The following is an 11,598-nucleotide window of genomic DNA, read 5'->3' as shown; positions in this document are numbered from 1 at the left end:
TACACATTTATTTTTTAACATCTGTTGACTTACTCTTCCAGATCACCCTTCCATCTGTCAGGATCCCAGAGTGGTTTACCATAAGCACATGAGAACGGCAACGAAAACATCAATAACCCAACGGCCAGGCCGGCCAAACAGTAAAAAGGAACGGCCGCAATTGGATTTCAGCGGCAAACGGGGAGTTTGCATTTCGGCAGATCTCACCCAGCACGCCTCCGAAGGCCGAGGCGAAAGGGCAAGTCTTAAGGGGCAGAGGCAGAATCTTGCTAGCAGAGGCAGATGACTTCTCCAGCGGTTGCAGAGAGAGCAGCTTGTGGCCCTGGCAGAGACAGTGGCCAGGACACCAGGCCCACACCGTGCGCATTCGTAGGGTAAGATGCGCCCCTTTACGAGAGATTCCGTGGGTGCTGTTTCCGTGAGGGCCCCTAGAGAGGGGTGCCTTGACCCAGGGGACTGCCTGCTTCATTCCACCGACTTCTTGCACAGACACTGGTACTCGTTGCTGCATTCATAGCTGGATGAGTCGCCTTTGCTGATGGCGACGCAGATGTCCACAGGGGTGGAGATGTTCTGCCAGGCTCCAGTCCTGCTAGGGATAAGGAACCTTAGCCTGTTTTATTTTTTAATGCAATTCCTGGGACCATAGCGAATGGGAAGAATCCTCTGCAAGCAGAGATCGTGGGAGATAACTGCAATTCGCACAGCAAGGCGCTACTACTAAAGCATTTGCTAACAGCTACTGGTGCTGAGGGTTAAACCACAGAGCCTAGGGCTTGCCGATCAGAAGGTCGGCGGTTCGAATCCCTGCGACGGGGTGAGCTCCCGTCGCTTGGTCCCAGCTCCTGCCAACCTAGCAGTTCAAAAGCACGTCAAAGTGCAAGTAGATAAATAGGTACCGCTCCGGCGGGAAGGTAAACGGCGTTTCCGTGCGCTGCTCTGGTTCGCCAGAAGCGGCTTAGTCACGCTGGCCACATGACCCGGAAGCTGTACGCCGGCTCCCTCGGCCAGTAAAGCGAGATGAATGCCGCAACCCTAGAGTCGTCCGCGACTGGACCTAACAGTCAGGGGCCCCTTTTCCTGCCTAGTTGCAGCTCAAGGCTGCATGGGAGCTTCTGCATCTGCTATTATGGGCTGGTTTTATTCATAACCAGAGAAACGGACCCACCAACTCTGGGTTCTCAGAGGGGAAGTGGACCTTTTGGGCTTCACAACTGTCTGGCGGGTCTTGTGTTTTTAATTAGCTTATTTAAGGACACAGCCCCACGGGCGGCAAATTCCACCCAATTATGATTTTGCCTGTCAACGTTTTCCAAGTTTTTCATCCACTGTTTATGTCTTGGCTTGGAATAATGATGTATCGCCTCTTTTCAACGAGTTTCTTCTAAATATATAGTGTGTATGGTCAAACCTCGGTTGTCGAATGTAATCCGTTCCGGAAGATCGTTCGACTTCCGAAACGTTCGACAACCAAGGTGCGGCTTCTGATTGGTTGCAAGAGCTTCCTGCACTCAAGCGGAAGCTGTGTTGGATGTTCGGGTTTCAAAAAAGGTTCGGAAACCAGAGCATTTACTTCCAGGGTTCCGACGTTCGGGAGCCGGAACGTTCGAAAATGGAGCTGTTCGAGAACCGAGGTTTGACTGTACTGTTGTAAGAAAATACCAGAGAGACCCTTGGCCAACGCAACTACTCCCCACGCTCAAAGAACTTGTGTAGATCTCTGAGAGCCCTCACAACAGGACACAGTCTTTTCATGATTCTTATTAAATCAATATTATATGTAGCAAAACCATTACACATCAAACACCCTTGCTTCTCGTGCAGAAAAAGGAGGGGGACTCACACCCAGATGTGCAGATTTGTCCCGTCGGCCCACTTCCAGATATTTTCGGACGTGTTGTAGATCAGGCCAACCCAGTAGCTTCCACCTCGGAGGCGGTTGTTGTGCATCATGAACCAGTCCGCCGTCTGCAACAGCAGGAATTCCTGTGGGAGAACCCCAAAGACCCATCATGCGGGGCGCATCATGCGGGGCTGCCAGAATTTTGAAGGGAGCATTCAAGGAAACTCAGGTTTGCACATGCAAAATGCTCTGTCACTCTAGCATGACACTTATCAAAACCCAGGCCTTTTTGCAGTTAGGAAAGTGATGGGGAAAGGCACTGAAAAGCCTGGGCTGAACAACTGATCAACAGAAAGATGGATGTACAAATCCCTGCCTATCGATATCAGGAAGGAGGCTTAACTTTTCTCTCTCCTGAGCGCCAAAGGAGGAACAGTTGAGGGAGCTGGGGGTGTTTAGCCCGGAGAAGAGGAGAAGCCGAACCAATGGATTCAAATTAATGGAATGGAGATTCCAACAACATCAAGAATTTTCTGGTAGTAAGGGGCGTTTGACGGTGGAACGGACTCCCTGTGGAGGTTGCGGACTCTCCTTCCTTGGAGGTTTTTAAGCAGAGGTTGGACTGCCATCTGTCAGGAATGCTTTGGCTGTGATTCCTGCATTGCAGGGGTTTGAAGACCCTTGAGGTGGCTTCCAACACTACAGTTCCATGTTTATAAGAAATCTCAGTGTGAAAGAGGCAACACGTAGACCAATGAATGATGGGCACAATTGTGTCTTTATGATTTGCAGCGAAGCAATAATAGCTGTACAATCTGAGTAACTAGATACATCCGGTGAGACGGCGTTCCGGATAAATACACTGTTTTGACGTGGTCTTCTTCAGTATATCACTTATGTACATACATCTTCTCTGGAGCAGTGGAGGGTAGTGGTTACATACGGGTATGACCACTGCTCCAGAGAAGATGTATGTACATTAAGTCAGTGGTCCTCAACCCCCGGGCCACGGACCGGTACCGGTCCGTGGATCAAATGGTACCGGGCCACCCAAGGAACATTAAATTATTTCCATTTTATTTACTGTGGTGTATTTCTCTTGGGTTTGTGTGACATTCCATGGGTGAGAGGTTAACCAGGTGTAACTGTATTTTATTTTGAAGACATGTTTAAAAACAATTAAATTAAAATTATTAAAACAATCTAAAATATAAACAATCAACGTCCATCCGTCCCCTCAGCGGGCCGCAGTAAAATGATCAAATGTTGACCGGTCTGCGGCGATGAAAAGGTTGGGGAGCACTGCATTAAGTGATATACTGAAGAAGACCACGTCGAAACAGTGTATTTATCCGGAACTCTATCTCACCGGATGTATCTAGTTACTCAGATTGTACAGCTATTATTGCTTCGCTGCAAATCATAAAGACACAATTGTGCCCATCATTCATCGTTCCACGTGTTGCCTCTTTCACACTAGGCTTGTAGTTTGAGACACAGGGGTTTATCTTATTCTTCTATAAGAAATCTCAAGCACAATATCACGTCCCAACGTGCAACAAGCCCGGAAGGAGTGTCAGGGTTGCGTGCGAGACCTGAACGTTTGTGTGAAAGCTGCACACCTGTCGTGGAGGTTCATGCAATTTCTGCCCTAGGCACGTGCACCCCATCCCCCAACCCCGTTCCGGAGCAGAACCCCACACCGCCAACTCCAAAGAGCTTTCACCATTTCTCCTTTGGTCCTCCCGGTCAAGAGGCTACTTTTGAGTGACTTGCAATGGCTCAAACAGTCTCTCCAGGGCATGGGTTCGGAGGTATGCAGGTAGCAGCTGTCTCCCCATTGCATCCAGCGCCCCTTGCAGGAGCTGCATGTCAGGGCTGCGGAGATAAAGCACAAGGGTGGGCGGGAGGGAGATATTTCGGAGGATCTCCGGAGGTTCAGCAGAGGTGGAGAAGGTACAAAGGGGCTGCTGGGTTAGGTCCAAGGGCCCATCTGGTCAGGCACCCAGTTCTCCAAGCGGCCAACTAGGTGCCCATTACGGAAAACCAGTAACACACACAAAAAAACCCTGTGTTATATATTTTCACACACCAAAAACCTGTGTTATATATTTTCACTGCACTGATTTGCACATTCATTTTGCAGAAGAGCCGGACATGCGCCGCTGGAAGGATGGGCAAGAGTGTCACTATCAAGAAATCCCCTTTTTGCACCCCGTAATTGCAGCAGCAAAATTTTTCATAGGGGACCGGTTAGGGCCAGAGGCCCAAGTTTTCGAGGGCAATTGGTGATGGCGTGAGCAGGGCAATAAGAGGAACTACAAACCAATAAAGAAATAGACCGTGAAGATCTTCTGATCTCCTTGCACCTCCAGCTATTGCAACAAACACCTCCCCATCACCAGGGTTTGATGAGGCCCTAAGCTCCTGAAGGTAATGGGGCCCTTGATATGTCCGGCTGTCCTTTGTCAACAACAAATTGTCGCTGTTTTTTGTGTTGAGTGTATGCTATATGGTAATTGATGGACCCAATAGGTATCTAAAGCCATTTGCACGTCTTGCCGTGCAACCAGTCTATGCAGAATGTAGGCACCCTATATATAGAAAGGAGCAAAACAGTGATATTTTAGGGAGCAGGCTAGCAGGCGGGGCCCATTTCTCATATCCTAGGAGCCTACACAACACAAAACACTGTTGCTGTACAGTGGTGCCCCGCTAGACGAATGCCTCGCTAGACGAAAAACTCGCTAGACGAAAGGCATTCGCTAGCGGAAGGCTGCCCCGCAAGACAAAAATGTCAATGGGCTTGCCTCGCAAGATGAAAATATTTTTTTCCGCGAAAACCGCTATTCTGCCTTGGTGCTTCGCAAGACGAAAAATTCGCTATACAAAGACACTTGCAGAACGAATTACTTCTGTCTTGCGAGGCACCACTGTATTTAGGTTTTATTTCATTTGTTTTTTATCTTATATTTTGGAAATGTACACCGAGTTTTTTTTTTCCTTTAAATTTTTTTGGGGCCCCCAAGAGAGTGGGGCCCTAAACACTATAGCTTGTTTAGCTTATATGTAAATCCAGCGTATAAGCTAAACAAGCTATACCGTCACCAGGGGCCAGCAAACTTTTTTCAGCTGTGGGCCGGTCCACTGCCCCTCAGACCTTGTGGGGGGGGGGTCCAGGTTATATTTTGAAAATAAAAAAGAACAAGTTGCTATGCCTCACAAATGAACCAGAGAGGCATTTTAAATAAAAGCACACCTTCTACTCATGTGGAAACACCAGTCAGGATCCACAAATAACCCAGAGATGCACTTGAAATAAAAGGACACATTCTACTCATGTAAAAGCATGCTGATTCCTGGACCGTCCATGGGCCAGATTTAGAAGGCAATTGGGCCGGATCCAGCCCCCGGGGCCTTAGTTTGGGGACCCCTGGTGAGGAGGGTCAGCAAAAGCTTAGCTCCTCCGCAGCCCGGCTGGGGAATTCAGAGGCCAACGGCACAGATCCACACCCAGGGACTCCTCATAAGCGCACCAGAGCTCCGTCGATGAGAAGCGAGGGCTGCTTATTTGCCAGAGATTAACTGGTTTCTGTCGGAATATGCTGCGTGAATCCGCTAAAAGATCCGCGGTTATTCGTTTATTTTAATGGGTTTTGAGAACTATTTTTGGTATCCTTACACTTGAAAATGAAAGTGAAAGTAAGAATGAACAGTCGTTTTACCAATAGGATTATTCCGCCTTTAACTTGTAGTTCCGGTAATGTTCAAAGTTATCAATGAACGTTTATCCTGCTTCCCGCCTTTTTGGAGGGCAGCAACAGTGGTTTTATTGGTTAAAGTATTGATCGTGATGTCCTATCTGTTCCCTAATAAAAGGCTGAGGCTCCCCGCTTGGGCACGTTTTTCCTTAGTTCTTTCAGTTAGGTCAAGTTTAGTTTAAGGGTTTTGGGAGCGGGCTGGATGGGCTGGATGGGTTTTTCTTTTAGTTAGGTTTAGCTCGCGGAAGATCTATTCGGTTTAGTTTTAGTTAGGCTCTTAGGTTTAGCCTAGGGCTAGATTTGCGGAAGATATTTCGGTTTAGTATTATTTAGTTTAGTATCGCGGAAGATTGGGCGCGCAGGGACTGAGAGCTTAGGGAAACTTAGCTTAGGGCAAAGAAGACGAGCCTACGCGGGTTCTGCCAAAGCCACTAAAGATATATCCAGTGTCTGTCGTCCTTTGGGGAAAAGGGGAAAAGGTTTAAAAGATTTTTTTGATTTTAACCTAAACTTAGATAACGTCCTTGGTTTGGTTTTTCCAGTTCAGATTCAGGGTATCCATTAGTTTTCGAGGCATCTATCAGTTTTCGAGGCAACCTTTTAGTTTTGAGGCATTCATCCACTCACGCACCTTCGGAGTCATTTTCCGTCTTACTCAGCTTCCTTCAGATTGTGAGACTTGGCTGGCGCCCGTGCTCATAAGCACGCGGAACGCTGGCCGCTTTTCCCCCGCTACTGGTACCTCGTGCGTGGGCAGCTTAAGCTTACGCACGGGGAGCTCCAGCACCGAACCCCGGCAGGTTTCGACATTTTACCCATTCCCTCCGGTTTCCCTATTGCATCTCTCCTGCAATAACGATTGCCGCTATTGCTTGAATAAACAAGTGAAGAAAATATCCAGAGCTTTTCTCACTCCTGCCTTTCGCTTCCTGCTGAACGGCTTTCTTCAGCCTCTTCACTGAGTGCTGCAGCTTTCGAGATTCGGCTGTGATTTCTGTCGCCACGTGGGTGTCTGAAATGAAAACACATTTCTCCGTGTGGTTTTTAATTTTTTAAAATAATAATAATAATAATAATAATAATAATAATAATAATAATAATTAATAATAATAGGATTTATTGCACTAGGGCAACAGAGCACTTTCCTTGTGCAAACTTAGAGGTATGTGCTTGAAACCCTCCTGGCTGCCAGTTTTGTTAACTTGCCCTGGGACTGCAGAATAATTAATAATAATAATAATAATAATAATAATAATAATAATAATTACCGTGAGTTCTGCAGTCCCAGAGCCAGTTAACAATAGAGAAGAACATGCTGCATCATGGATCATGCAGCCCACCCACTTTCTGATTATTTCCACCCCAAACAGGGCAGCGGGTGCCCTCTCTAGGGCAGCCTGCAGACCCCAGAGGAAGGCAGACCCGGGTTGGGGGGGTCGGAAGCCTCTTTTGAAGCCCCCCCCCCCCGCCGGTACTCACAGTTGTAAATCAAAATGATCTGGGTGCAAAACAAAGCCAAGGAAAGAGCCACCAAGAGCAGAGCCGAGATCTGCCACCAGCTGGAGATGCCCAAAAACTCTGCGGAGGGAAAAGGAGAAGCATTAAATTTGCAGGCAACCCCCCAAACTTGGCCCTCCAGCTGTTTTGGGACTACAACTCCCATCATCCCTAGCCAACAGGGCCAGTGGTCAGGGATGATGGGAGTTGTAGTCCCAAGACAGGCACGACCAACAGGTAGGTTCGCGATCTACCGGTAGATCACCGGACGCCTGTGGTAGATCACCGGTGGATCACTGGCTCTCCCCAAGGAACATAGCTGTCAAGTTTCGGATTTGAAAATAAGGGATCAGCACCCTCACCCGTCCCGGGGACAGTCTATGGTAATCCCCCCAGGCTACACATTAATTTACACCAGCAAAGAGCTCCCAGGAAAGAGAAATCAGGGCAGAGAAAAGAAAGCACTTATTCATGCAGCACACGGTTAACCTCTGGGACTCCCTGCCACAGGGAGCAGCGATGGCCACCAATTTGGATGGCTTTAGAAAAGGATTAGGCAAATTCATGCAGGAGGAGAGGACCACTGATGGCTTCTGGCCAGGTTGGCTCTGCTCTGCCTCCAGTTAGGGGCATCAATGCTTAATCTGAGCACCTGTTGCACCTGTTATCTTCTTCTTTATATATCTGTCTGTCTGTTTGTTATTAGGTATTTATATTCCACCTTTTTCTCCAAGGAGCTCCCTGGTCCTAGTCCTCATTTAACCCCCACAACAGTCCTGCGAGGTAGGTAGGTAGGCAGGCAGGCAGGCAGGGCTGAGAAAGGCAGGGACCCAAGGAGTCTCTGGACTCCAACTCTCCTTCCCGGAAATAAGGGAAATTTAAGGGATATCAACAATAAGGGATAGCTGCGGGAAACGGCTTGCAATAAGGGAGTTTCCTGAAAAAAAGGGAGACTTGACAGCTATGCCAAGGAAGCTTGACAACTTTGACACTAAAAAAACGGGCCTTCCACCTTCCTGAAACTCCCCCCCCCCCCGAGGTAGATCACTGCCAGTTTTTAACTGTGAGTCTCTTCGGAGTTGGCCACCCCCGATATTATAAAAGTGAATTTCAAAATCCGTAAGGAGGGAGGGAAGGATGTCGGCAGGCTCCAAAAGAGCCAGGGAGGAAAAGTGGATAATCATGATGTGGGTGTCTATTATTAAATGGAAAATAAATAAACATTTATACACTGGTACCTTGGTTTGCATACGATTTGGATTACAAACACGTCAAACCCGGAAGTGCGTGTCCCGGTTTGTGAGGATTTTTTTTTGGGGGGGGATTACAACTCATTGGGGGGGGGGGCATTGCGAACAAATTTATTTGGGGAGGCCCCACTGGCGAAAGCGCGCCTTGGTTTGCAACCTGTTTTGGTTTACAAACGGACCTCCGGAACGGATTATGGTTGTAAACCATATATCAATCAATCAATCAATCAATCTGAATGCTCCCCGGAGATCTCGGGGGGGGGCAGGGGGGGCGGCATATGAAATAAAAAACCCAAACCCAAAATAAAGAAATGGGGAATCTCAAGGGTCTCAGGTGTGTGTGTGGCCCCCGTGGCTGCTCCCCGTGCCCAGGGTCGCCCGCTGCCACCTGCCCCTCACCTGGGGGGCCGGGTATCCTTTCGTGCAGTGCCCACGAGGGCCGGCTGGGGGCCCTGGGCAGCTCCCGGCGCAGCTGGGGCGAAGACTTGCTCCAGAAGGCCGGCCCTTTTCGGGGGGCCCTCACCTCCGCCGGGCGGGACTTGGCACTCACTACTTGGGACTTGGCCCGGAGGCTGGAGGCCGGGACCACCTTGCCCCCCGGCCTGGGCTCCAGGGGCATCTCGGGGCCTCCGTGGGGCAAGTGGGGGGGGGTCCGGGCAGAGGCTTCAGAGACCCCTTTGCAGGGGGTGGGTGGGGGTCGGGAGAAGGGGGCTCTTGCTGAGCGGCAGAGGGTGCCCCCTAAGCTTTGGGTGGGGCCAACCCCGGTCAGGCCTAGCTGGGGGTCGGGGGCATTTCCGAGGGAGGGGCCGGGATTCAGACCCCGATTCTATTGATTCCCCAGGGCCTCAGACATTGACGGTTCCAGTTTTTAATGTCTGGCGTTTTAATGTATTTTTAATCTTTTGTCGGAAGCCGACCAGAGTGGCTGGGGTATAAATAATATTATTATTATTATTATTATTATTATTATTATTATTATTATTATTACTCTGCTTTTTCCAGGCAGCTTGCAGATGGAAATGAGAACAGCTGGAAACAAACCGTCACCCTATATGAAAATGATGTATAGATGGTATCTATCTCCAGTCAAATTAGCAAAAATGTACAAAACTAAGGAAAGCAAGCGTTGGAAATGTAAAATAACAGAAGGGAATTTTTTCCCCCCCATACGTGGTAGGATTGTAAAATCCTAAAGAAATACTGGGAAATGATCTGTAATGAAATGAAGAAGATGTTTAAAAGAACATTTGTTTAAAAACCAGCAGCTTTCCTACTAGGCATTATAGGAGTGGATAAAACCAGGATTATAAAAGGACTTGTTTATGTCTGCAACTACAGCCGCACAAATATTGCTAGCACAATATTGGAAAGGAGAAGGTGTCCCAGCTAAAGATTGGCGAGTCAAATTAATGGAATATGCTGAAATGGCAAAAATGACGATGAAATTGAGACGGCAACAAATTTAAGGAAGAATGGAATATTGCATATACTGTATACAGAGGCATTATACACAGGTTAATACATTAGCAGGGTTTTAGGATTACTTGGGATTTTGTTATGAATGGACAATAGGGAATTCAAACGATTTTTGAAATTTAACCATGGGCATGCGGTATGTTGATAAATCATGGAACCAAGGAAGAGACATGGGGGAAGTCAATCTGTTTTATTTTCTTTTGATGTGGTTTCGTTGCTGTTTTTATTTTTGGGAAATTTATAAAACATTCTACAAAGGGAAAACATTGCCACCCCTTTCAAGGCTTCGGAGGCCCCGAGCAGGAGAGGAAATTCGAGCCGGACTGGCGCCAGTGTGCCATCTGCGCATGCTCAGGAACCCTTCGCTGCCGTCAGCAGCACCCCCTCACCCACTGGCCCTTCGCCCTAATTCATCTGGGGCCTGTTGGGCCATGACATGGGGGGCAAGGACCCCTTAAAGCCGGGGAGGCCAAGGTTTCGGGACGTCCCAGAGAGCCATGTTGCAAAGGTTCCTGCATGGCCCGGGGTTGGGCTAGATGACCCTTAGGGGTCCCCCTTCCAAAATCTTCTAGGATTCTTTAGATAAGTGCCCCCTCTCTCAGGGACAGACCCCACAATAAAATGAGAAAGTCAGGGGTCCCTTGTGGGGAAAGCGGGCAGATTTGGAAATTTGTGAATGCGACGCAAGCGCCAGTCGAAACATGGCTGACGTGGCCTCACAAAATGGCTGCCAGGAGGCCATGAAGGCGCACAAAATGGCCGCCGTTTCTGGAAGGCACTAAATGGAGTTTTGTGGCATTAAATGGAGTTTTCTCTCACGTTGCCTCTCTCCACGTGCCTTTTGCTTCTCCCCACCCCCACCCCTTCTTTTGGCATGGATTAAAATAAAATAAAATAAAATAAAAAACCCATCGTTGCTCGATCACCCATCGTTATTTGTTGTTTATTTGTTTGCAGTCATTTATTGATTGATTGATCGTCGTTTTTATTGAACTGTTTATCATCTGTTTGTTTTTTTTAACCGCTCCTCGCGATCTTATTTATTTATGTATTTATTTTATGGAATCTATTTCAGTGCTCTCTCTCATTTAGGGAAGTGTTTAATGTTTGATGTATTTATTATGTTTTTAATGTTCTGTTGGGTGCCGCCCAGAGTGGCTGGGGAAACCCAGCCAGATGGGCGGGGTACAAATAAATTATTATTATTATTATTATTATTATTATTATTATTATTATTATTATTATTATTTAAACTTTCTCGGTAAACTTTAACCCAGTGTTGCTGGGGGGGGGGGTTGGTTTTTGGGGGGGGGGGCTTGTTTGTTTTTTCGCCTTCTGTGGGGCCGTAGGGGTGCATTGTGGGAAATGTAGTCCCTTGTGTCTCCCCCCCCCCTGCCAGATTTGAGGCCCTGAGGGGGTGGCTGGAATCTGGGACATTGGGGGGTTTTTTTGCCTTTTGTGGGGCCGTAAGGGTGCATTGTGGGAAATGTAGTCCCTCGTGTCTGCCCCCCCGCCAGATTTGAGGCCCTGAGGGGTGGCTGGCATCTGGGACCTTGTTTTTGGTGGGGGGGTTTTTTGGCCTTCTGTGGGGCTGCAGGGGTGCATTGTGGGAATTGAAGTCCGCCCCCCCTTGGATTCAACTCCCTGAGGGATTTGCCGGCGTCTAGGAACTACAACTCCCATCCTGCCGCCCTTTGCCCAGCCTGAGGCTGCCCCCCCCCGTGTGGCTGTGCCCTGAAGCCAGCCCCCCCATAAGGAGGAGCCCCTCTTT

At 48.3% G+C, this 11,598-nt stretch overlaps 1 protein-coding gene across 1 annotated transcript; it reads right to left on the bottom strand.

The window, feature by feature from the left end:
• Positions 1 to 465: 465 nt before the first annotated feature.
• On the bottom strand, positions 466 to 8,970 carry LOC117054073 (natural killer cells antigen CD94-like). The gene is made up of 5 exons (XM_033162529.1): positions 8,751 to 8,970; positions 7,084 to 7,182; positions 3,570 to 3,721; positions 1,844 to 1,986; positions 466 to 589 (listed from the first exon to the last, which is right to left on the bottom strand). The coding sequence occupies exons 1-5, from the start codon at positions 8,968 to 8,970 to the stop codon at positions 466 to 468; spliced, it is 738 nt and encodes a 245-aa protein (XP_033018420.1).
• Between the last annotated feature and the right edge of the window lie 2,628 nt (positions 8,971 to 11,598).

Source organism: Lacerta agilis, chromosome 10 (assembly GCF_009819535.1).
Source record: "Lacerta agilis isolate rLacAgi1 chromosome 10, rLacAgi1.pri, whole genome shotgun sequence".
NCBI lineage: Eukaryota > Metazoa > Chordata > Lepidosauria > Squamata > Lacertidae > Lacerta > Lacerta agilis.
The sequence above is the reverse complement of the archived record's forward strand: the minus strand, read 5'-3'. Positions and strand labels throughout refer to the sequence as shown.